Source organism: Phycodurus eques, chromosome 5 (genome assembly GCF_024500275.1).
Source record: "Phycodurus eques isolate BA_2022a chromosome 5, UOR_Pequ_1.1, whole genome shotgun sequence".
In the NCBI taxonomy this organism is placed as follows: Eukaryota; Metazoa; Chordata; class Actinopteri; order Syngnathiformes; family Syngnathidae; genus Phycodurus; species Phycodurus eques.
In genome coordinates this window covers 8,849,054-8,876,263 of record NC_084529.1, presented here as the reverse complement: position 1 = coordinate 8,876,263, position 27,210 = coordinate 8,849,054, and the positions used below count along the sequence as shown (strand labels likewise).

The following is a 27,210-nucleotide window of genomic DNA, read 5'->3' as shown; positions in this document are numbered from 1 at the left end:
CAGTCCATAATATCATCAAAAGGTTCAGAAAATCTGGAGAAATCACTGCATGTAAGCGACAAGGCAGGAAAACCAGCATTGAATGGCCGTGACCTTCGATCCCTCAGGCAGCACTGCATCAAAAACCAACATCAATGTGAAAGGGATATCACCACATGGGCTCAGGAACACTTCAGAAAACCAATGACAGTAAATACAGTTCGGCACTACATCCGTAAGTGCAACTTGAAACTCTACTATGCAAAGCAAATGCCATCTATCAACAACACCCAGAAACGCCGCCGGCTTCTCTGGGCCCGAGCTCATCGAAGATGGACTGATGCAAAGTGGAAAAGTGTTCTGTGGTCCGACGAGTCCACATTTCAAATTGTTTTGGCAAATTGTGTCCTCCAGACCAAAGAGGAAAAGAACCATCCGGACTGTTATTGACGCAAAGTTCAAAAGCCAGCATCTGTACAACAAGGCGCTGTACATCAAGCAAGAATGGGAAAGAATTCCACCTCCAAAGCTTCAACAATTCAAAGTGTCCTCAGTTCCCAAACGTTTATTGAATGTTGTTAAAGGAAAAGGTGATGTAACACAGTGGTAAACATGAACCTGTCCCAGCTTTTTGGAATGTTTTGTAGCCATAAAGTTCGAAGTTAATGATTATTTGCTAAAAACCATAAAGTTTATCACTTTGAACATTAAATACCTTGTCTTTGTAGTGTATTTAATTAAATATTGGTTGAACATGATTTGCAAATCATTGTATTCTGTTTTTATTTACGTTTAACACAATGTCGCAACTTCATTGGAATTGGGGTTGTATATAATATATATTTTCATCCAAAATTTACTGTATGGGTGGCACGGTGGCCGACTGGTTAGAGCGTCAGCCTCACAGTTCTGAGGACCCGGGTTCAATCCCCTGCCCTGCCTGTGTGGAGTTTGCATGTTCTCCCCGTGCCTGTGTGGGTTTTCTCCGGGCACTCCGGTTTCCTCCCACATCCCAAAAACATGCATTAAATGGAGACTCATAATTGCCCGTAGGTGTGACTGTGAGTGCGAATGGTTGTTTTTTTGTATGTGCCCTGCGATTGGCTGGCAACCAGTTCAGTGTGTACCCTGCCTCCTGCCCGATGACAGCTGGGATAGGCTCCAGCACGCCCGCGACCCTAGTGAGGAGAAGCGGCTCAGAAAATGGATGGATGGATTTACTGTATGTCTGGGCCAAACTGTAATGATCATTTAAAAAGATTGTTATTTTTAAATGTCACAAACTGTTTTATCATCTTTATGTATTCGTATTTTTTTCTGAACTTTCAATTATGTATTCGTATTTTTTTCTGAACTTTCAATTTTCATTCTGAACTTTATAACTTGTACAAAAAGGTACATACAGTAAGAAGTTGCATCTTAGTAGTTGCTATGATAATGTTTTTAATGTATTTTTATTTACAGATGGATAAATCTTGAATTTATGTCTTAATCCTGATAGGTGACCCACATGAGATTCGGCTGTGCTGTCCGCAATACTTGTTGCTACTTACGAATTGCAATTCCTAAGTACAAACAAGTTTTGCAGATTGTTACTAATGGTCGTAGTAATGAAGTCCCCCTTTGGCGCCTGGTTGGTTGAGTTAAATGTCACTGTTAATGCATCACCTGCGAGAGTAAAAAGGGAGGAGAAATGCTGTGCTGGGCTACATATAAAAGTTGGTCTTTTCTCCTTTTATTGCATGCATTGCTTCAGAGTGCGTGCAGCTTCAGGCGGAGAAATGGGGAAAGGGTTCTTTATCAGTAAAGGGGTTGGGGTAGTTTGTATTATTCTTGGAGCTGGAGCTGTGGCCACTATAATAGCTTTGAGTGTTGTTTACTCCCAGGAAAAAGCTAAAAATGATAATCAAGTGTCCCCAACAAACGAAGGAAGTACATCCAAACCCCCTACCACGACAACTGCCCCGTCCAACAATCCTTGGGACAAATATCGACTTCCCAAGAGCCTGGTACCAGAAATCTATAATGTCTCACTGTGGCCTCGGCTTACTCCAGATCCAATGACTGGACTCTATATCTTTACAGGTAAAGTCTATATTTATCAATCTTCTCAATACTGTTCCTGTTGAATAGTACTCATTTTTATACAAGTGTCAATTTTCTTAGCCAACTGCTGTTCATTGTTGTGATTTTAAGTATGCATTTTCCACAGAGAATGTAGAGTTAAGTCCAACATTAACGAAAGGGATTTTTATTTGGGAAACAGACACATCCTTTAACTGCAGTAATGCAAAGTATTATTGCATTGCATCATATTACTTATAATGTAATACATGACTGTATCCAGGTAGGTAATCAGACTACAGTCATTTAATCAAACCAATAATAGCTACTTTGTAGGCAACAATGATTATAAACAAGCAATCTTCCATAGTTGATAACTTGCAGAGGCAGCAGCCCATCTATCTAGTAGCAATTTGCCATACAGACGGGTGACTTCTAACATATTGAGGAAAATGACTGGGACGTCATTGTTTGTCATACAATCCACAGTGAAGGTGCAGTAAATACAACCCCAATTCCAATGAAGTTGGGACATTGTGTTAAACATAAATTAAAAACAGAATACAATGATTTGCAAATCACGTTCGACCTATATTTAATTGAATACACTACAAAGACAAGATATTGAATGTTCAAACTGATCAACTTTATTGTTTTTAGCAAATAATCATTAACTTAGAATTTTATGGCTGCAACACATTCCCAAAAAGCTGGCACAGGTGGCAAAAAAGACTGAGAAAGTTGAGGAATGCTCATCAAACACCTGTTTGGAACATGCCACAGGTGAACAGGCTAATTGGGAACAGGTGGGTACCATGATTGGGTATAAAAGGAGCTTCCTTGATTTGTTTAAACACTTTATTGTTTTTAGTAAATAATCATTAACTTAGAATTTTATGGCTGGGACAGGGTCATGTTAACCACCTTTTATTTTAACAACATTCAATAAACGTTTGGGAACTGAGGACACTAATTGTTGAAGCTTTGTAGGTGGAATTCTTACCAACAACAGTCCGGGTTCTCCATTGTCGTATTTTACGCTTCATAATGCGCCACACATTTTCAATGGGAGACAGGTCTGGACTGCAGGCAGGCCAGTCTAGTACCCGCACTCTTATACTACGAAGCCACGCTGCTGTAACACGTGGAGAATGTGGTTTGGTATTGTCTTGCTGAAATCAGCAGGGGCGTCACTGAAAAAGACGTTGCTTGGATGGCAGCATATGTTTCTCCAAAACCTGTATGTACCTTTCAGCATGAATGATGCCTTCACAGATGTGTAAGTTACCCATGCAGTTGGCACAAACACAGCCCCATACCATCACAGATGCTGGCTTTTGAACTTTGCGTCCATGTTGTGGGAGGAAACCGGCGTACCCGGAGAAACTCCACACAAGCGGGGCCGGGATTTGAACCCCGGTCCTCAGAACCGTGAGGCAGATGTGCTAACCAGTTGGCCTGTGTTGGTATGTCAAGTGTGCACTAAGTTGCTCATTTAATGTGGCTTCAACTACACTGATAAGTTATTGGTTCATGTTAGCGGCACGGTGTTACGACTGGTTAGAGCGTCTGCCTCACAGTTCTGAGGACCGGGGTTCAATCCCTGGCCCCGCCTGTGTGGAGTTTGGATGGTCTCCCCGTGCCAGCGTGGGTTTTCTCCGGGCACTCCGGCTTCCTCCCACATCCCCAAAAACATGCATGGTAGGTTACTGGCACAATTCTAAATTGCCCGTAGGTGTGAATGTGAGTGTGAATGGTTGTTTGTTTGTATGTGCCCTGCGATTGGCTGGCAACCAGTTCAGGGTGTACCGTGCCTCCTGCCCAATGATAGCTGGGATAGGCTCCAGCACGCCCGCGACCCTAGTGAGGACAAGCGGCTCAGAAAATGGATGGATGGATGGTTCATGTCGATGGCATCATTCTGTAACCTGTGTGGCGTATATTACGTAGTAATGGGTTTGGTTAAGCTAATGCTAATGCTAATGTGTCCTCAGAACTGCGAGACCGATGTGCTAACCCACAGGTGTCAAACTCAAGGCCCGGGGGCCGAATCTGGCCCACCGAGTCATTTCATGTGGCCCGCGAAAGCAAAATATCTGTGTCAACTTCCATGATTCTTGCTCAAATTCTTATAAAATAATAACAATGAATAGTATCGTTAAGACATTGCAAGCATTTTCTGTTTACAGTAACTTTGAACAATAGTTGAACAAACTATTATCCTTGACTTCTGATTCCAAAATTAGGTATCCATCAATTTGTTGTGTGTATGTAATAATATTACATACACACAACAAATTGACTGTGAAGCCATATAAAACATTTATATGGTTTCACAGTCAACGGCCCTCTGAGAGAACCCGTCACTACAATGTGGCCTGCGACAAAAATGAGTTTGACACACCTGTGCTAACCAGTCGGTCACCGTGCTGCCCCAAGGTGGCCTATGTAACCTTAATTCTGAAAGAATCCATAAATTCTAGGATGAAGTTTTGAGACATGATATCCTTTATCGACTTAATTATGTCCGCTGTATTATTATGACACGCATTTTATGTGATTACATTTATTTAACATCGTTTTAGATCATAATTTTCATTTAGTCATCTTCCCCTTCTTTCCATCATATTACACTGAATGTCATTGTAGGTCATTCCAGTGTTGAGTTTACATGTGCTGAGGAGACGAATCTGATTCTTCTCCACTCCAATAAGCTGAACCACAGCAAATATGAGAATGACCAAATGGCACAGCTCATCGCGTTGGATAGCGGAACCAAAGCTCCCTCAATAGTATCGTCCTGGCTCAAGAAAGAGACTCAGTACCTGGTCCTTGAGTTGGACGGTAAATTGATGAAGGACCACCGGTACAGGCTTGAAACGAATTTCACTGGAGAGCTGGCTGATGACCTTGGAGGCTTCTATAGAAGTGAATACATGGAAGAGGGAGTGAAAAGGTATGTGCACCTGTTTCTATGAATGTGTATGAATTAAAGTGGAAAAAAACGCATGACACTTCAATAACCCTTCACGTGTGTAAGATAACAATTTGCTTCTCTGTTTTCTTATCTATACTACTCTTTATTGCACTTGACATGGTTGATAAAAATCAACTTCTCACCTGTCACTGCGGGAAATGTGAGCAGGAAATGTGGACAAAAGTATTCCCATTAGTTCTTTATGATTTTATGGGGGGAAAAAAATAATATAAATAAATAAATATATATATATATATATATATATATATTTTTTTTTTTTATTTATTTATTTTTTTTTACGATCCCCAGACCTAATGGAAGTGTAGAGATTCATATACAGTAGCCAACAAGTGTGCAGCTATCATAGGACAATTCCCACATTATGCGCCCATCGCAAGCACGCTGTGATTGACTGATCAGCTGAGAGTGTATTCCGCCTTTTGCCTGAAAACAGCTGAGATAAACTCCAGCCCCTGCTGTGACCCTGAGCAGGAGAAACATTACAGAAAATGGATAGATGGAATATCATTCCTCTCTAATACACTTGTTTACAAGTCGAGCTTTTTCAGAGAATGCAGTGAAATGATGAGTTTAATATGTGCTTTATTGTTCAGGATTGTTGCAACAACTCAGATGCAGCCAACAGATGCCAGGAAGGCCTTCCCTTGTTTTGATGAGCCAGCTATGAAAGCAGTTTTCCACATCACTCTGATACACGACCATAGGACTGTGGCACTCTCTAATGGCGAACAAAAAGGTTGAGACACACTGCAGTGATCTTTCATCCAGAATCTATTGTCTATTTATTTATAAAAAAAATTTGGGTGCCAATTGGTTACAATCTGTCATAATGTTTTCTGCAGAAACCAACAATGTCATCATTCATGGTCAGCCTCTACAAATGACAGTTTTTGAACCAACTGAGAAAATGTCCACCTATCTTTTGGCGTTTATTGTCAGTGACTTTTCCTACATAAACAACACCGTTAATAATGTCACGGTAAAGTATTAAATTCAGCAATTCCAAAAATTATATTTCTACTTTGATGTTTATTGTTGAGATTACTAAAGTATAATGATCTTCTAAATGTATTTTTTGCATTTTATTCAGTGGGTAACAATAATGTTCAAAATGAACAAAACACAGTGGAACCTTTTGAGATTCTTACAATGCATTCCAGGATGCTTTTTGACCTCCGATTTGGAAACATGGCAGAAATAAAAATAATCAGTTTCGGGGTCAAACTGTTGACAGGCGATGTTTACAAAAGTCACAGTTAAGCATTGTTAACAGTCATACCAAGTGTTCAAATACATTAAACAATGTTAACATTAAAAATAGTATATGGTGAGTACTTAGGTTCGTCCTTCTTTTGGAATACAAAAGAAAAACTTAAAGCCACACAGAGAATTAAACCCTTGATTGTCAGGGTTCCGGTGAAGGAGGACCCAAGTGTGGGAATGAAAGGGAACAAACAGTTTGAGATGATGGAATATTTATTCACACAATTGGTGGAATGGTTGTTTGGCATTCAATGTTTCAAACACAAATAGACTGAGTTGCTGGATGTTGAATATTGACAATTTGGCGCTCCGGTGGAGTACGAGGCCATTTTAAGGGCAGCTGATTGCAGATGGGATTCAGTTGCTGAGTGACTTCAACTCGCCACACTTGCAGGGACTCACACGCAGTGGGACAGTGACAGCAGACCTGACTATGCTTAACGAACCTGAGCAATAACAGAGTCTCATGTGACATGCGCACTCCCACACCGATAAATTTTGGTAAATGTTTGAATGATACAAAGTAAACTCAGGTTTACACTTTTTAAATATTTACAAAATGCAGTTTTTCTAGTATTATATTATTGAGGCTTGCATTCAAGTTAATTTGATGGATTTAACTTAATGTTATGTGTTTAATTTTGTGCGTTAGTTTATGTTCTCTGTTTTGTTGGTTTAGATCCGGATCTTTGCCCGCAAGAATGCTATTGAAGCTGGCCAAGGAATGTATGCACTTAACAAAACTGGCACAATCCTGAATTTTTTTGAGAGGTATTACAAATCCAGATACCCTCTGCCTAAGTCAGGTAAGTCAAATGCACAGTATTTACTTCAAAGGGTAAAGTTAAACAACCTATCAAGGAATTTTCTTCTTGGGCAGATGATTAAAGTATGTTACAGTTTTATATTTATGCAGAGGTGAAGGGCATTTGTCTTTCAAATCAAAATTTGGAATTTCCCCTCTACTTGGCAAGGGGGGTATAAACATAACTTGTAATCAGAATGAGCTATAAACAATGTAAATGAAGTGAAAAATAGTCACGTAAATCAGCATTTTTCTGAATTCCCCAACATGGCCTGCGGTTTTGATAACTTACAATCATAGGCTTTCAATCCCAAGCACAGCAGTTTTTCCAGACATAAATGTTTACTTTTGATAAACTGCTGTACAAGCACTGTAGACTCATTCAGCAACAGTTGTTGAAAGATACAAGACTTTTATCAGCTCATCACAGGTTTTATCTCGTGTTTGACTTTTATGACTCGAAGAGGAACCGCAATATAACTATATTATAAAATTATAAAAGTTATTAAAAAAATATAAAATAAAATTAAAGCGTTTAACAGGATCAAGTCATTCTATTGCAGACACTAACTATTTATTTTATTGTCCTCTTCCTGAATGCAGATCAGATAGCCCTGCCAGACTTTAACGCTGGAGCCATGGAGAACTGGGGTCTAATCACCTACAGAGAGACAGCTCTCCTCTATGATGAAGACTTCTCCTCCAACGGAAACAAGGAGAGGATTGCATCCATCATCAGTCATGAACTGGCTCACATGGTTAGTTTATATAGTGGTTAACATCACACCCTTTTCCAAACACTTAAGGTAGCAGTATGGCCGGAAAGGTCACCTTTTAAGCACGTGTGGTAGATGCAAGTGTGTGACAAATTAGGTGAAACCAATTATGAATAAAAAGAACAATCTGTAATTATGAAAGGATATTCTACAACCCCAATTCCAATGATTTGCAAATCATGTTCAACCTATATTTAATTGAATACACTACAAAAACAAGATATTTAATGTTCAAACTGATAAACCTGATTGTTTTTAACAAATAATCATGAATTTAGAATTTTATGGCTGCAACACGTTCCAAAAAAGCTGGGACAGGGTCATGTTTACCACTGTGTTACATCACCTTTTCTTTAAACACCATTCAATAAACGTTTGGGAACTGAAGACACTAATTGTTGAAGCTTTGTAGTTGGAATTATTTCCCATTCTTGCTTGATGTACAGCTTCAGCTGTTCAATAGTCCGGGGTCTCCGTTGTCATATTTTACGCTTCATAATGCGCCACACATTTTCAATTGGAGACAGGTCTGGACTGCAGGCAGGCCAGTCTAGTACCCGCACTCTTATACTACGAAGCCACGCTGTTGTAACACGTGCGGAATGTGGTTTGGCATTGTCCTGCTGAAATAAGCAGGGGCCTCCATGAAAAAGACATTGCTTGGATGGCAGCATATGTTTCTCCAAAACCTGAATGTACCTTTCAGCATTAATGGTGCCTTCACAGATGTGTAAGTTACCCATGCCATTGGCACTAACACGGCCCCATACCATCACAGATGCTGGCTTTTGAATTTTGCGTCCATAACAGACCGGATGGTTCTTTTCCTCTTTGGCCCGGAGGACACGACGTCCACAATTTCCAAAAACAAATTGAAATGTGGACTCGTCGGACCACAGAACACTTTTCCACTTTGCATCAGTCCATTTCACACCGTTTCACACCGTTTCTGGGTGTTGTTGATAAATGTCTTTTGCTTTGCATAGTAGAGTTTCAACTTGCACTTACGGATGTAGCGCCGAACTGTATTAACTGATATTGGTTTTCTGAAGTGTTCCTGAGCCCATGTTGTGATATCCTTTACCCATTGATGTTGGTTTTTGATGCAGTGCCGCCTGAGGGATCGAAGGTCACAGGCATTCAATGTTGGTTTTGGGCCTTGCCGCTTACATGCAGTGATTTCTCCAGATTCTCTGAATCTTTGGATAATATCTTTGACCATAGATGATGAAATCCCTAAATTCCTTGCAATTGTATGTTGAGGAACATTGTCCTTAAACTGCTCGACTATTTTCTTATTTTCTCACGCACTTGTTCACAAAGAGGTGAACCTCGCCCCATCTTTGCTTGTGAATGACTGAGCAATTCAAGGAAGCTCCTTTTATACCCAATCACCCACCTGTTCCCAATTAGCCTGTTCACCTGTGGGATGTTCCAAACAGGTGTTTGATGAGCATTCCTCAACTTTCTCAGTCTTTTTTGCCACCTGTCCCAGGTTTTTGGGAATGTGTTGCAGCCATAAAATTCTAAGTTAATGATTATTTGTTAAAAACAATAAAGTTGATCAGTTTGAATATTAAATATCTTGTCTTTGTAGTGTATTCAATTAAATACAGGTTGAACATGATTTTCAAATCATTGTATTCTGTTTTTATTTATGTTTAACACAACGTCCCAACTTCATTGCAATTGGGGTTGTATTTACAATCCATATGACATGCTACTTTTGCATACGTACTCTAGGATCGAGATGTACTCCAATCTGTTAGGGGTTCCGTTTCTTGCTCAACCTCTATCAGTTTTTTGCCAAAACACCCCATGGTGGATACATGAACCAGATCCAAATGAGTACACATTTTGTCCAAACGCCAAGTCCATCCATTCATCCGTCCATCCGTCTGTCTGTCCATCAATCTGTCCGTCCGTCCGTCTGTCTGTCCATCCATGTGTCCGTCCATCCATCCATCTACTTCTGCTTATCCAAGGTCAGCTTACAAGGGGCAGCAGCTTTCACAGAGAAGCCCAGACTTCCCTCTCGTCAGCCACTTCATCCAGCTCTTTTGGGGGGATCCAGAGCCGTTCCCAAGATGACCGCGAGACGTAGTCTCTCCTGCGTGTCCTGGGTTGTCACTTGGGAGGCATCCAGAGGGCATCCGAATGAAATGACTGAGCCACCTCATCTGTCTCCTCTTGATGTGGAGGAGCAGTGGCTTGACTCTGAGCCCTTCCCAGATAATCGAGATTCTTACCCTATATCAAAGGGAAGGCCCGGACACCCTGCGGCAGAAACTAATTTCAATCACTTGTATCCACTATCTTGTTCTTTTGGTCACAACCCACAGCTTGTGACCATAGGTTAGGGTCGGAACATAGATCAACCGGTAAATCAAGTGCTTCCACCAAGGAGCTTTTTAAACACCTCAGTGACCTCAACCCCAGAGATAAGAGAGCCCGCCTCAGTCTCCAGGCTGTGCGTTCTCATGGGAAGGCGTGTCGGTGGAATTGATGTCTTTCAAGTACATTGTATTCGGCCCACCGACTCACAACTTCACAACAACAACACAACTTCCCGAGTTGAGGTCAGCAGCTCCACTATCCACAGTGCACTGCTTCCCCCTTCTGAGACGCTAGATGGTGGACCAGAATTTCCTAAAGCCATATGGAAGTCGTTCTCCATGGCCTCACCAAACTCATCCCACGACCAAGTTTTTGCCTACCGGTACCCATCAGATGCCTCCAGAGTCCCACAGGCCAAAAAGGCCCGATAGGACTCCTTCTTCAGCTTGACAGCATCCCTTACTGGGGGTGTCCACCAACGAGTGGGGGAATTGCTGCCATGACAGGCACTGACCACCTTACCGACAAATCTCCAGTCAGTCACCTTAACAATGGCGGCGTAGAATAGGGACCACTCAGACTCAATGCCGTAGAATAGGGACCACTCAGACTCAATGCCCCCGCTGTCCCCAGGACATGGGCAAAAGTCTACCTCAGGTGGGAGTTGAAACTTTTTCTCATGGGAGACTCTGCCACACGTTCCCAGCTGACCCTCACAATACATTTGGGTCTGCCATGTCGGACCGGCATCTTCGCCATCATCGGAGCCAACACACCACCAGGTGGTGATCAGTTGACAACTCTGCCCCTCTCTTCAAGTGTCCAAGACATACGGGCTGCAGGTCTGATTACACAACCGCAAAGTCGATCGTTGAACTGCGGCCTCGGGTGTCCTGGTGCAACGTGCACATGTGGACACCGTTATATCTGAACATGGTGTTTGTTATGGACAATCTGTGACGAGCACAGAAGTCCAATAACAGAACACCACTCGGCTTCTGGTAAGGTCCCAATCACTTACTCCCAATCACACCCTTCCAGGTCTTAATGTCATTGCTCACGTGAGCATTGAATTCCCCCAGCAGAACGAGGGAGTCCCCAGCAGGAGCGCTCTTCAGCACCCCTTCCAAGGACTCCAAAAAGTGTGGGTACTCTGAACTGCTGTTTGGTGCATAGGCACAAATAACAGAGCAGAATTAATCTTGTTACTTCTGCCAGCAATCACAATACCAATAAACAACAGTGAGCGCATCCCCTTAGCAGCCATACAGCACATGCCCTTGCCATAACATCAACATTTAAATCTGCACTTCAAACACATCTTGTTTGGTTTCAAAAATCTATTATGGTGGTGTGTAAAGGCAAATCCTAATGAATCTATGCAACATATTTCTAGATTTGACTATAGATAGATCTTACAAGATTCCATGTGTGACATCATTAGTTTGTTAGTAGTAGTTTCCCCTTTATTTTTTCTTTTTGTGCTCTTTAGTGGTTCGGGAATCTGGTCACCCTGAGGTGGTGGAATGACTTGTGGCTGAATGAAGGTTTTGCCTCATATGTTGAGTACCTCGGAGCTCACGAAGCTGAACCTGACTGGAATGTGGTGAGTATTTGTATTCGTATTTTTTCATAATCTGTCTAATCTTGGATGATAATGAGTTTGATCAACTACTGATTAGTGACAGTAGTTTCTCATGTTTCAACAGAAAGATCTTATTGTGCTCAGTGACATGCACAGGGTGTTTGCCATTGACGGCTTGGCCTCATCTCACCCTTTGTCCTCAAAAGAAGAAGATATCCAGAAACCAGCACAAATCAGTGAGCTGTTTGACGCCATTTCATACAGCAAGGTGACCTCACACATCAGGCCTTTCTCACATACCTTTGTACTTTTAATATTTCTCCAACTGAAACAAATCAACATATTTTTATTTGGTAATCAGCAGATAAGCAGAATGTACACATTATTCGTGACTTTATTCCTTCATCTTTAGGGCGCATCTGTTTTGAGGATGTTGTCAGATTTCCTGACTGAGGAGGTCTTCACAATGGGCCTCAGGGTAAGGATAACTGGCTATGCTTACATGTTCTAAGTGCCTTTAAGAGCAAGTGCCGAATTAAGACAAGCATGACATGTAAAAAATAGAGTAATAAATACCACAATCACAAAAATTACAGCCAGTTTATTGGCTAAAGTTTATATATAACCACCAACTGGTCATTTTACCCCTCGTTTTCATCCAATTAACACATGCGGTATGAACAAGCTATTTAATGAATGGTCGTCAGTCCTGCATTGATGGTGCTGGTGAAAAATAATCACGTAAATCAGCATTATTCTGAACTCACCAACATGGCCTGCAGTTTTGATAACTTACAATCATATGCTTTAAATCCCAAGCACAGCAGTTCTTCCAGGCATATACATTTTTACTTTTGATAAACTGCTGTACAAGCACTGTAGACTCATTCAGCAACAGTTGTTGAAAGATACAAGACTTTTAGCAGCTCATCGCAGGTTTTATCTCATGTTTGACTTCTACGACTCGAAAAGGAACCGCAATATAACTTGTCATCAAATTATTGCATTAAATGCATCCCCTCAGCCAAAATGTGGCCCCTCACGGAGGATGAGGCCCAACGCTCAGTTCGTGCTCTGCTTTTAGGGAGCGGCGGCCCTGGGTACAATTGTCCATTTGCAACCCATCCCAAGTCAAAAAGATGGCGCGAGCAATTTTCTAAGAATAAAACTTCAAACTGATAACATTTACTATTATAGTAACACTCCATCACGACTTAGATATTTTTAGGCGGGGGGTCACAAGGCAACAGATGAGCAAGATGCCACGGGGATGTGCCTGCGAGTTTGCAATGAATGATTGACATCTCATTGATCACACCTTCTGTCTGATTGGTTGTTTTTCCTTTTTTTTTTTTTTGTATATCAAATTAGAGGCACAAGATGGGGTCAGAGTTTTTTTCCCCCACAGATCATATTTATCATGTACTACTGTCATGTCATAATGACTGTTTAAAAAAATATGACAAAAACTTTTTTTTGTTTGTTTTTTTTTTTGCTGGGGGGCGTGCAAACTTCCGCTTTAAAAGTAGATATTTCAATGTAAGTACGATGGTTTACCGAACTAAACCAATATAGCACTCTACAAAAATATGCTGGGTCGGAGATTAAAATAAACAATTCTAAGGTTGCCAGGAAAAAAGCATTCTAGACATTTAGAGTATTGATCCACTGTCTTTTACCTTTTCTCTGTTCATGTCCTTTTAGACTTACCTGGCGACATTTGCATTTGGAAATGCAGTTTATACAGACCTGTGGAACCATCTGGAAATGGCAAGTATTTTTTTATGTATCAAATATATTAATTGGAAAAAAAAAACGAGGACTTACCCTGTATCTAAAAATAGTGGCCTCCGCTCTACTCGGCGCAGTGTCCAAATTACTTGCCGTGTGTGTTGCCCATATAAACAAATACTTGGCTCCCCCTTAAGTCTAAGTCTTTTTCCCCGAAAGCTTGTTGTAATTTCCTTAACTATAATAAATTTGTTTCCAATATCTTGGCCTGGTTCATATGGGGGCAGTTGATTTTGTTAGTGTTGGCACCATGGGTGTGTAGCTCAGTCTAGCCAAGGTACATACTTTATTTCTTACATTAGGAAAATCCATCCATCCATCCATCTTCTACCGCTTATCCGAGGTCGGGTCGCGGGGGCAGTAACTTTAGCAGGGACGCCCAGACTTCCCTTTCCCCAGCCACTTCATCCATCTCTTCCAGGGGGATCCCGAGGCGTTTCCAGGCCAGCCGAAGGATGTAGTCTCTCCAGCGTGTCCTGGGTCGTCCCCGGGGTCTCCTCCCGGTGGGACGTGCCCGGAACACCTCACCGGGGAGGCGTCCGGGAGGCATCCGAATCAGATGCCCCAGCCACCTCATCTGGCTCCTCTCGATGTGAAGGAGCAACGGCTCTACTCTGAGATCCTCCCGGATGACAGAGCTTCTCACCCTATCTCTAAGGGAGAGCCCGGACACCCTGCGGAGGAAACTCATTTCGGCAGCTTGTATCCGGGATCTCGTTCTTTCGGTCCCGACCCACAGCTCGTGACGATAGGTGAGGGTAGGAACGTAGATCGACCGGTAAATCGAAAGCTTCGCCTTTCGGCTTAGCTCCTTCTTTACCACAACGGATCGATACAAAGTCCGCATCACTGCCAACGCTGCACCGATCCGCCTGTCGATCTTCCGTTCCATTCTTCCCTCACTCGTGAACAAGACCCCAAGATAATTGAACTCCTCCACCTGGGGCAGGATCTCATCCCCGACCTGGAGAGGGCACGCCACCCTTTTCCAATTGAGGACCATGGTCTCAGATTTGGAGGTGCTGATTCTCATCCCAGCCGCTTTACACTCGGCTGCGAACTGCTCCAATGAGAGTTGGAGGTCACGGCTTGATGAAGCCAACAGAACCACATCATCTGCAAAAAGCAGAGATGCAATACTGAGGCCACAAAACCGGACCCCCTCTATGCCTCGGCTGCGCCTAGAAATTCTGTCCATAAAAGTTAAGAACAGAATCGGTGACAAAGGGAAGCCTTGTATCTAACACCCCCCCCACAGGGCCACCCGAGGGACACGGTCGAACGCCTTCTCCAAGTCCACAAAACACATGTAGACTGGTTGGGCGAACTCCCATGCACCCTCGAGGACCCTGCCAAGGGTGTAGAGCTGGTCCACGGTTCCACGGCCAGGACGAAAACCACACTGCTCCTCCTGAATCTGGTATTCAACTTCCCGATGGACCCTCCTCTCCAGCACCCCTGAATAGACCTTACCAGGGAGGCTGAGGAGTGTGATCCCCCTGTAGTTGGAACACACCCTTCGGTCCCCCTTCTTAAAAAGGGGGACCACCACCCCAGTCTGCCAATCCAGAGGCACTGTCCCCGATGTCCACGCGATGTTGCAGAGGCGTGTCAACCAGTACAGCCCTACAACATCCAGAGCCTTGAGGAACTCCGGGCGAATCTCATCCACCTCTGGGGCCTTGCCACCTTTTTAACCACCTTGGCGACCTCAACCCCAGAGATAGGAGAACCCGCCTCAGAGAACCCAGACTCTGCTCCCTCATGGGAAGGCGTGTCAGTGGAATTGAGGAGGTCTTCGAAATATTCTCCCCACCGGCTCACAATGTCCCGAGTCGAGGTCAGCAGCGCCCCATCCCCACTATACACAGTGTTGATGGTGCACTGCTTTCCCTCCTGAGACGTCGGATGGTGGACCAGAATTTCCTCAAAGCCGTCCGGAAGTCTTTCTCCATGGCCTCACCGAACTCCTCCCATTCCCGAGTTTTTGCTTCAGCGACCACCAAAGCTGTATTCTGCTTGGCCAGCCGGTACCCATCAGCTGCCTCAGGAGTGCCACAGGCCAAAAAGGCCCGATAGGACTCCTTCTTCAGCTTGACGGCATCCCTCACCATTGGTGTCCACCAACGGGTTCGGGGATTGCCGCCACGACAGGCACCGACCACCTTACGGCCACAGCTCCGGTCGGCCGCCTCAGCAATGGAGGCACGGAACATGGTCCACTCGGACTCGATGTCCCCCGCCTCCCCCGGAACATGAGCAAAGTTCTGTCGGAGGTGGGTGTTGAAAGTCCTTCTGACAGGGGATTCCGCCAGACGTTCCCAGCAGACCCTCACAATACGTTTGGGCCTGCCACGTCGGACCGGCATCTTCCCCCACCATCGGAGCCAACTCACCACCAGGTGGTGATCAGTTGACAGCTCCGCCCCTCTCTTTACCCTAGTGTCCAAGACATGCGGCCGCAAGTCCGATGACACGACCACAAAGTCGATCATCGAACTGCGACCTTGGGTGTCCTGGTGCCAAGTGCACGTGTGGACACCCTTATGCTTGAACATGGTGTTCGTTATAGACACCATGGGGGACCCACGTTACCCTTTCGGGCTGTGCCCAGCTGGGCCCCATGGGTGCAGGCCCGGCCACCAGGCGCTCTCCTTCGATCCCCAACTCCAGGCCTGTCTCCAGAGGGGGGCCCCGGTGACCCGCGTCTGGCCAAGGGAAACCTGAGTCCATAATTTGTCTTCTGTTTGCCATGGGTGACCCTGCCAGGGGCATAAAGCCCCAGACAACTTAGCTCCTAGGATCATTGGGACACACAAACCCCTCCACCACGATAAGGTGACGGCTCAAGGAGGGGACATTAGGAAAATGTCACAGTAAACCAACAGACACAAATTTCACCAAAAGTATACATGTATGCTGACTGTATAAAATGATGAATCCACAGGTTAATTTCATGTTTCTGCCTATCAAATTGGACACATCCGCACGTAACATCTAATGATCTTTTACGGCACACTAATGCGCAGCAGCAGTGATTGGGAATCGATGGCGTAGCTGTTGGTAGATCAGACATCATACATCACAGCAACAGATGGTAATTTGTGAGTCAATTGAACAAAGAAGAAAACAATTCTGTCTCTGCAGGCTGTTGACAATGCTGGCCACGGTGATCTTCCTGAAACTGTTCATAACATCATGAACACATGGGTGCTGCAGATGGGCTTTCCCGTGGTGACAATCAATGCGACAAATGGAGTTATAACTCAAAAGCATTTCCTCCTGGATCCGGACTCTGAAGTTACTGTACCATCTCCTTTCAAGTATGAACTGTGTTCAGTTTGAAGTAGTTCAGGGAGGTCTTTTTCAACCAAATACAGACATAACAATCAACCGCTAAAACCTTCTTTCTGCAAGTGAATAACTTCAATTTGGTCTTAATACATAAATTCAGAATATTTTGTTAAAAATTAAAGAATAACAGACACAATTATATTTTAACAATACAAATTGGTTACAGAGCTTCTACTTACTGGGCTAATTAACTATAAAGAAAGACAAAATTATTTTAGTAGTGGTCCAACAAATTTGTATATGTAATTAATTGTCTTTTGCAGTTATGAATGGATTATACCCATCAGGTGGATGAAGACTGGAATCACCCAAAATCTACTATGGTTGCCTAAAAAAACAGGTAATATGTATTTGTAGTTTCAAACAAATTTTCATCCTGGGCCATATCAGCATTAGGTTTATAACTGCAAAATTATACAAAGATATAGCCTTATCATCTCCCTGCATAATTCCCCGTGCATTTTATTGCACCAGCAAATGAACTACTGTTGATAAAGTAAAGACATGCAGGTGAGTAGATATGCTGGTGTCCATCCATTGTACAATTTACAGATAAAATTGTATTTATCAATATAAGACTACATTATTATAGAAATAGTAGTCATCATGTCTCAATAAGCCATCAGGTGTGCAGTCCAAACAAATAAACAAATGCCTTTTCTCAAATGGATTCCTCCATTTTTCCTTCATGAGAAAAAATAACACATGGTGCCACGAGGCATCTGTAATTACCTTTACTGCAGTAACCTTCCCAGTCCTATATTCTCTACCCCGGCACATTAGCATAGCGCATATCTGCATGAGCTCCAAAAGTAGTATTGCAACATAGCAATAGGATGGCAAAGTGAATTCAACAAAGAAAAAAAGGAACGCAAATATTTTTAAATTCTCTCGCCATCCTAACCCCCAGTTCTTTGGTTTTCCTTCTATTCTTAGTATCGCACATTGCAAACCAAAGCTGGAGGTCTCGGGAAAAAGCATCAAAAGTCAGGAGATTTATAAATAGTCTACAAATAGTCACATGAATATCTCTGACAATGTCCATCAAAAGTAAATATCTGAGGAAAGACAGAATTTTTTTTTTTTTTTACAGATCTGTCAGCTCTCTTATAGGTGTTCAGTTGAAGTCTGTGAATGTATTGTCACCTACAGTATCAAGTTATGTCAAATGGCCTCTTCACACTGCCACTATCTTTATAAGCCTTGTGCATGTAGTGAAGGCTAACAAAAGTGACTAACGCATGTTCACTTTCTTTTCTAGATACAATAGACTCAATGAAGGTATCAGGGTCTGATTGGCTCTTGGCCAATCTTGATGTTGTGGGTTACTACAGAGTTAACTATGACCAAGGGAACTGGGAGAGGCTCCTGGAGGTTTTGAGCACCAGCCATTCTGTAAGACACTTTGTGACATCATCACTTTGTTTCTCTCCATATTTTGATGAGTTTTTGTCAAGCGATAAGACTTTTGTTATATTTTCCCCAAGGACATATCAGGGATCAACAGAGCTCAGTTAGTGGATGACGCCTTCAACTTGGCCAGGTACACATTCTTTGTAATGCGTGAATAACAAACATTCAGTTCCATTAAAAAAAAATTTAAAAAAAAAATCATCATCAAATTATCTGCTTGGAATTTAAAAGTAATATTTAAATGATTCATAATGAAATGATCATTTGAACAATTAGACCATTGGAGTTTGTAGCTTCTACTCTCTGGGGAAAAAAGCCATTAATTGTATGTATTATTATTATTGCTCTAAAGTTTCGGTGTGTGCAAAGTAATTTAATTACAATAAAGTAAATGAATTACACTAAGTTAGCACCCATTATTTGCCATGTTGTAATGTGGGTTTGACCTGACTGAAAAGTTAAATTTATGTCAGTGGCCAATCCTTGAATGGCCCCTAGAGGTCATTGTTTTACCTTTTGTCTGAAATGCTAGAGAATACTTTTGAAGGTATGCAGTACACAAGTATATCCAGTAAACGAACAAGTCATTTAAATCGACACATTGCTCCATCTTGTGATTGGATCGGTGATCAGTTATCGGGTTTTTAAACTCGCAGATCGGCGATCGGCCCCAAAAATCCTGATCGTGTAAAGCCTACTATATATATATGGCGGCACGGTGGCCGACTGGTTAGAGCGTCAGCCTCACAGTTCAATCCCCGGTCCCCGCCTGTGTGGAGTTTGCAAATTATACTATTGTTTTTACTTTGTTGTTTCTTTTATTATTAATGTGAGTGTTCAGCATATTTGCAAATACTGCTGTTGTGACAATCACATTTTCCAGACAAAATGATTAAAATATCAACCCACGCTGCCTGCATCAAAGTCAGGCGAATGCACCACTACAACGACACATACATAACATTTATATTTTTATGATATTTGATTTAAATTGAGGTTTTTCCTCTTTCAAGGTAGTGACTCCGCTGACCAGTTGGGCGGTGCCCCTAGCGCCCTTATTGAACCAGCTGCCACTGATACATGCATGCATACATACATAGAATTTAATCAAAGATAATTATAATGCAATGAGTGTTTATAATTAAAATTAACTTACTGCACTACACAGATAATGACTTACTAGAAAAATAGGCAATCCTACCTTTAGATGGATAAAAAAATAAATAAGCACACAGCAGCTTCTCATGTACACATCTGATGTTGTCATGTATTAAATATGCAGCTGAGATATGATATATATATATATATATATGCTCCCAATGCTTTTAATCCAAAAAGGGCAAAGATCATCCCCACGGTACTGGCTCTTAAAACCACCAAGTATCTGCATAAGGAGAGGGAATACATGCCCTGGGAGTCAGCCCTGAAGAACCTGGACTTCTTCTACCTCATGTTTGACCGTAGTGAGGTTTACGGTCCCATGCAGGTGAGCTTTCTTTGTTTCATAAGAATTGCAATAAATGCACTACATTGATTAAATGAGGAAGTAGTTGCCTTAGTAGCCCCTGAATAGACATTCAAGACAATTCTATGATTTGAACGTTGTGGGAAAAGGTTGGTGAAAGCCTCAAAGCAAGTCCCATAAAGGCATGGATAGATTACTTTGGCAAGGAGCGCCTTGACTGGCACTTTTGGATGAACCAACACAGAGATTCTGATCTAACACCAGTGCCCTCTGAATTCACATATTGAATGTTCTTCTGAATGAATTGCCAAATATTCCCACAGACACATTCCAGCATTTTGTAGAAAACTCCCCAGAGGAGTTTTAGCAGGAGCTGCCAGATTAAAGAACCAGATATTGCCAGATTTATGCCTAGATCAGACTACAGACTAATGCAGCCCTCTGGGGGGCACAAGCCAGTGCAAACTGTAGGCCGGTCCCAAGCCCGAATAAATGCAGACGGTTGCGTCAGGAAGGGCATCCGGCTTAAAACTTTGCCAAACAAATCCGAGTGTTCATCCAAAGAATTCCTCAGTCGTGGAATATAACAATGTCCGCCACCGGTGCCGTCAACCTGCAGGTGGAAATTCAGCTACTGTGGGTCGAAGAAGAAGAAGAGGTGGAAAGCGGGTTCTTCGGCAGAAAGAGAAGAGGAAAGCACAGAGCCTAGAACTGAATGTGGGGACTTTGAACTTTGGGTCTATGACAGGAAATTCTCGGGATTTGGTTGACATGATGATTAGGAGAAAGGTTGATATATTGTGTGTTCAGGAGACCAGGTGGAACGGCAGTAAGGCTATAAATTTAGAGGCAGGGTTTGAATTATTTTACCATGGTGTAGATGGGAAGAGAAAAGGAGTCGGGGTTATTTTAAAAGAAGAATTGGCTAAGAATGTCTTGGACGTGAAAAGAGTATCAGATCGAGTGATGAGGCTGAAACTTGAAATTGAGGGTGTTATGTATAATGTGATTATTGGCTATCCCCCACAGGTAGGATGTGACCTAGAGGTGAAAGAGAAATTCTGGAAGGAGCTAGACAAAGTAGTTCTGAGCATCCCAGACAGAGAGAGAGTCGTGATTGGTGCAGATTGTAATGGACATGTTGGTGAAGGAAACAGGGGTCATGAAGAAGTAATAGGTAAGTACGACATCCAGGAAAGGAACTTGGAGGGACAGATGGTGGTAGACTTTGCAAAAAGGATGCAAATGGCTGTAGTGAACACTTTTTTCCAGAAGAGACAGGAACATAGGGTGACCTACAAGAGCGGAGGTAGAAACACGCAGGTGGATTACATCTTGTGCAGACGATGTAATCTGAAGGAGGTTACTGACTGTAAGGTAGTGGTAGAGGAGAGTGTGGCTAGACAGCATAGGATGGTGGTGTGTAAGATGAATCTGGTGGTGGGGAGGAAATTAGGAAGACAAAGGCAGAGCATAGAACCATGTGGTGGAAGCTGAGACAGGACGGGTGTTGTGCAGCTTTTTGTGAAGAGGTGAGACAGGCTCTCGGTGGACAGGAGGCGCTTCCAGAAGACTGGACCACTGCAGCCAAGGTGATCAGAGAGGCAGGCAGGAGAGTACTTCGTGTATCTTCTGGCAGGAAACGAGAGAAGGAGACTTGGTGGTGGAACCTCACAGTACAGGAAATCATACAAGTAAAAAGGTTAGCTAAGAAGAAGTGGGACACTGAGAGGACCGAGGAGAGGCGAAAGGAATACATTGAGATGCGACATAGGTCAAAGGTAGAGGTGCCAAAGGCTAAACAAGAGGCATATGATGACATGTATGCCAGGTTGGACACTAAAGAAGGAGAAAAAGATCTATACAGGTTGGCCAGACAGAGGGATAGAGATGGGAAGGATGTGCAGCAGGTTAGAGTGATTAATGATACAGATGGAAATATGTTGACTGGTGCCAGTAGTTTGCTGGATAGATGGAAAGAATACTTTGAGGAGTTGATGAATGAGGAAAATGAGAGAGAAGGGAGAGTAGAAGAGACAAGTGTGGTGGACCAGGAAGTGGCAATGATTAGTAAGGGGGATGAAAAATGGAAAGGCAGTTGGTCCTGATGACATTCCTGCGGAGGTATGGAAGCATCTAGGAGAGGTGGCTGTGGAGTTTTTGACCAGCTTGTTCAATAGAATTCTAGCGTGTGAGAAGATGCCTGAGGAATGGAAGAAAAGTGTGCTGGTGCCCATTTTTAAGAACAAGGGTGATGTGCAGAGCTGTGGGAACTATAGAGGAATAAAGTTGATGAGCCACACAATGAAGTTATCAGAAAGAGTATTGGAGGCTAGACTCAGGACAGAAGTGAGTATTTGCGAGCAACACTATGGTTTCATGCCTAGAAAGCGTACCACAGATGCATTATTTGCCTTCAGGATGTTGATCGAAAAGTACAGAGAAGGTCAGAAGGAGCTACATTGTGTCTTTGTAGATCTAGAGAAAGCCTATGACGAGTACCCAGAGAGGAACTGTGGTACTGCATGCGGATGTCTGGAGTGGCAGAGAAGTATGTTAGAATAATACAGGACATGTACGAGGGCAGCAAAACAGTGGTAAGGTGTGCTGTAGGTGTAACAGACAAATTTAAGGTGGAGGTGGGACTGCATCAGGGATCAGCCCTGAACCCCTTCCTGTTTGCAGTAGTGATGGATAGGCTGACAGATGAGCAGATGACATTGTGATCTGCAGTGAAAGCAGGGAGCAGATGGAGGAACAGTTAGAAAGATGGAGGCGTGCACTGGAAAGCAGATGAATGAAGATTAGCCGAAGTAAGACAGAATATATGTGCATGAATGAGAGGGGTGGTGGGAGAAGAGCGAGGCTACAGGGAGAAGAGATAGCAAGGGTGGAGGACTTTAAATACTTGGGGTCAACCGTCCAGAGCAATGGTGAGTGTGGTCAGGAAGTGAAGAAATGGGTCCAAGCAGGTTGGAACGGGTGGAGGAAGGTGTCAGGTGTGTTATGTGACAGAAGAGTCACCACTGCTAGGACGAAGGGCAAAGTTTATAAAACAGTGGTGAGGCCAGCCATGATGTACGGATTAGAGACAGTGGCACTGAAGAGACAACAGGAAGCAGAGCTCGAGGTGGCGGAAATGAAGATGTTGAGGTTCGCTCTCTGCGTGGCCAGGTTGGATATAATTAGAAATGAGCTCATCAGAGGGACAGCCAAGGTTTGATGTTTTGGAGACAAAGTTAGAGAGAGCAGACTTCGATGGTTTGGACACGTCAAGAGGGGAAATAGTGAGTATATTGGTAGAAAGTTGATGAGGATGGAGCTGCCAGGCAAGAGAGGTAGAGGAAAACCAAAGAGAAGGATGTCGTGAGGGAAGACATGAGGGCAGTTGGTGTTCGAGAGGAGGATGCAGGAAATAGGCTTACATGGAAAAGGTTGACGCGCTGTGGCGACCTCTAAAGGGACAAGCCGAAAGGAAAAGAAGAAGAAGACTACAAGATTTTAGCCCCAATATTTTCCTGATTGGCTTTCCCAGATCGGGCATGACATATTTTTTCGGGAACGACAAAACTTCTTGTAGTGTGACATAATCAATGGCCAAAATGAAAAGTCTAGCATGTTTGATTTTTGGGATATTTTCCATGCAGTGTGAAATATCAAGAACTCTCGACAGTGCACCTGGACGTCAAACAATAGGATTGCGTATTGTGACCGGCGCCTCGGCTCCCGTGCTCGCCGTTGTCAGCATACTTGGTCACCGTTGTCAACATTTATTCATACGCACAAACCAATGTTTACTGAAGCTTTAGAGCATGATTCAACAGAACGCCGGCATGTTTACGTGCAAACGTTAGTGCTCGCACTAGCTTGTTAGGCTACGTAATGTTTTGTTGTCGGATTGCGAGCCGTATTATATCAAATGTACAATACGTGATGATACCTCAAGCATTCCTTGAATGGATAGCCCAGAACGTCATCTCCTGAGCACCCGATGACACCGCACTCCCCCCGCCCCTTTTTTTTTACCCCACAACATTGAAGCAGCGATCCATTATTTGACAATTTGTCACCATGGTAACGGTTGTATCCAGTTGCGGTGAAGTTTTCTGGTCCCGCTCCCCGATGATGTTTGACTTGACAAGATAAAGCCCAGTGATCCTAAAAGACGGGATACACTGATGTCACTGATATCACATTGTGTAGTGTTGCCATTGTCTGACCAAGATACGTCAGGATTTAAAGGCAGCAGTTTGACATACACGCCGTGCCATTGTGAAAGACCAAATTTGTCTTGTAGTCTGATCCAGGCATTATGTGTATTGTTTATGTGCATGTACTATATGCACATCCCAATGTTATGTTCTCTTTGCTCCTCAATTATTCAAGCTTCTTGTTTGTTTTAGGATTATTTAAAGAACCAGGTCATCCCACTGTTTAACCATTACAAAGACATCACTAAAAACTGGACAGAAGTACCAGATGGACACATGGACCAGTGAGTAAAGATTGAAGCAAAGATTTGCTTTTGCACCTGGAACCAAAGATTTAATCTGTCACCTTGGGTATTAGACGAGACAAATGACACATGCAGTAAATCATGGCACTGTCATGGCATTATTTAAAATTTCATTACGCTATCGCCGGCCATGCCGATGTGCATATATCATCAAATATCCCATTTTCAATCATAGTTTATGTTATTATCCATGCTCACAAGTGCCCAGCATACAGAATGCATTTCTGATCATTTTACCCACCACACTTACAATAGCAATGCATTCTTTACCTGTTCTTCCTAACTTTGGATTGCCATGCAGGTACAATCAGGTGAATGCCATCAGTCAGGCTTGCAGAATAGGCCATCAGGAATGTCAAGAACAGACCAAGACCTGGTTCAAGCAATGGATGGATGAGAAGAAAAACCCGTAAGTGAATAGCGATGTGTCCATTTTATCTTCTTATTGTGCAGTTATTGCTGTTTCTGGTTTACTAAAACATCATCTGTCTCCAGAATACACCCCAATCTACGTTCCACTGTGTACTGCAATGCCATCGCAGCAGGGGGTGCGAAAGAGTGGGAGTTTGCTTGGTCTGAATTTAAAATCGCTACTATTGCTACTGAAGCTGAAAAACTCCGCGCTGCTCTGGCCTGCACAAAGCAGCCTTGGCTCCTAAATAGGTATGCTCAGCCCACGTCACTATTATTGGACTTTATACAGCACAGAGTGACAAGTTTCTTAAACAATGCAAATGAATGGTGTGGGGTCTCCTCAGGTACCTGGAGTACACTTTGGATCCCAACATGATCCGAAAGCAGGATGCTACCTCCACCATTGTCTACATTGCCAACAATGTGATTGGACAGTCTCTGGCTTGGGACTTTGTCAGGGCTCGTTGGTCATACATTTTTACCCAGTGAGTATAGTACTTATTCATTCCTTGTTTTGACAAATAAAATCTGCTCATCATTGCAACCACATCAGTTTACAGTATAAAAGTTGAAAGGTACTGAAATGAGCTTCACAGCTTTTTGTACAGCTACTACATTATATGGTATGTCGGGTAAGTTATTTACATGACATTTAACTACAACACCGTAAAGCAATAAAACGGTCTCACAAACACAGTTCATATGCATGTGACACATAAAAAGTGAATAGCAGCTTTACAGCCAAGCTCATTGTGAGACTTGTTGTAATTCAAACTCTGCTGCACTGTTGCTCTTTGGGCGAGTGCAGCATGTTCAAGTTATAAAAACAATCCAGTGCTTTAAAAACAACATGCTGGAAATTATTTTTCAACTTTTGAGCCCTTTAGACAATATGACTTTTGTGAACTTTGTATTTATAGCAATATATTTCATTTATAATACATATTTCAGGATCCCCCCGCCAATATAATTGCTGGGTTTTAGTGCCTCACAGGCTCATGGGGTGTGCAGGGTCCATTCTATGATTCACTTACTTTACGGATATGGTACCTAACCCAGCAAACAGATAACAAAAAATATAAGATGTTTAAAAACTTATAGTTCATGATGGAGTCTTAAAATGAATATTAGGGCTTCATTGAAAAGAGAAAAAAAATACTACAAGACTACATGTATTTGTGGTTGTTGTTTTTTTTTTAGTTAACATTTCTGGTTGATGACGCCACATACTTTGCTCAGTGTCCTTGTTTTTTTCTCGAGAACAGACCCAAGCAAAATTCACTTTCAAGTCCTTTTTATTAAAAAAAAAAAAAAAAAACTGTTTTGAAGTACATACTAGATTTTTTACTCCTTACTCCTTAAATAATAGAAAACATATTCCTTTCCATAGATATTTCCTTCTACTATTACTATTAGCGTTTGATTGATATAGTGGACGAAGTTAAAACTATGCACTAACAATATTATGTTTGTCTTTCCTCACTCATAGATATGGAGGTGGATCGTTTTCCTTCTCCAACCTCATCAACGGAGTCACCAAGCGGTTTTCCAGTGATTTTGAGCTTCAACAGGTTCGATTTTCTACACTATTATCTACTGTTTTATCAAAGTGCTCAAACAGTCTAGTTATTTTACCAGTTGTAGGGTATCATTCCTTACTGTAGCATAATAACATAGACACATCCCTAATATCTCTGACATAATTGCACGAGTGAGTCACCACTCAATCTTATCAAGTTGTAGCTTAACATAAGAGATGCTCTAATAATCATTTCTGTTAGTCTTGATCACATTATAATTTCTTTGTTTCTGTGGTAAACAATCAGTCCTGTAAAAGAAACTAGGTCACACATTATTCTGCTCAACATTGCTTTATAAGCAATACCATATTTTTTTTTGCCATTGCAGCTAAAGCGGTTCAAAGAAGATCATTCCGGGGTTGGTTTTGGCTCCGGGACCCTGGCAGTGGATCAGTCCATCGAGAGAACCATCGCCAACATGAAGTGGATCGCAGAAAACAAGAACAGTGTTCTAGAATGGTTCAAAGAGGAAGCAAAACCTTTATGACGCCTTAACTTTCCATTAACTAGAACAAAGTCTATTGTTTTAGCAAACTAAATGTTAGTTCTATCTGCTTGACATATGTATAGAATTCTTTGGTATTTGAATCCCCTTGAAAATATAATCCTAATTTAAGATTTGTTTTGCCTTATCTGTCAGTCAAAAATAATATCCATCCATCCATTTTCTGAGCCGCTTCTTCTCACTAGGGTCGCGGGCGTGCTGGAGCCTATCCCAGCTGTCATCGGGCAGGTGGCGGGGTACACCCTGAACTGGTTGCCAGCCAATCACAGGGCACATAGGAACAAACAACCATTCGCACTCACAGTCATGCCTATGGGCAATTTAGAGTCTCCAATTCATGCATGTTTTTTAGGATGCGGGAGGAA

General features: G+C 42.6%; 1 protein-coding gene across 1 annotated transcript; it reads left to right on the top strand.

Annotated features, from left to right (window-relative positions):
- Positions 1-1,760: 1,760 nt before the first annotated feature.
- On the top strand, positions 1,761-26,827 carry anpepb.1 (alanyl (membrane) aminopeptidase b, tandem duplicate 1). Its single transcript, XM_061676505.1, has 21 exons — positions 1,761-2,064; positions 4,693-4,999; positions 5,635-5,777; positions 5,884-6,020; positions 6,984-7,110; positions 7,713-7,867; positions 11,715-11,828; positions 11,932-12,075; positions 12,220-12,285; positions 13,512-13,577; positions 16,746-16,921; positions 17,216-17,292; positions 18,214-18,347; positions 18,440-18,495; positions 19,704-19,851; positions 24,234-24,325; positions 24,648-24,755; positions 24,842-25,009; positions 25,105-25,245; positions 26,250-26,331; positions 26,669-26,827. Exons 1-21 carry the CDS (start codon positions 1,761-1,763, stop codon positions 26,825-26,827), a joined length of 2,904 nt encoding a protein of 967 aa, XP_061532489.1.
- The last annotated feature ends 383 nt before the right edge of the window (positions 26,828-27,210 follow it).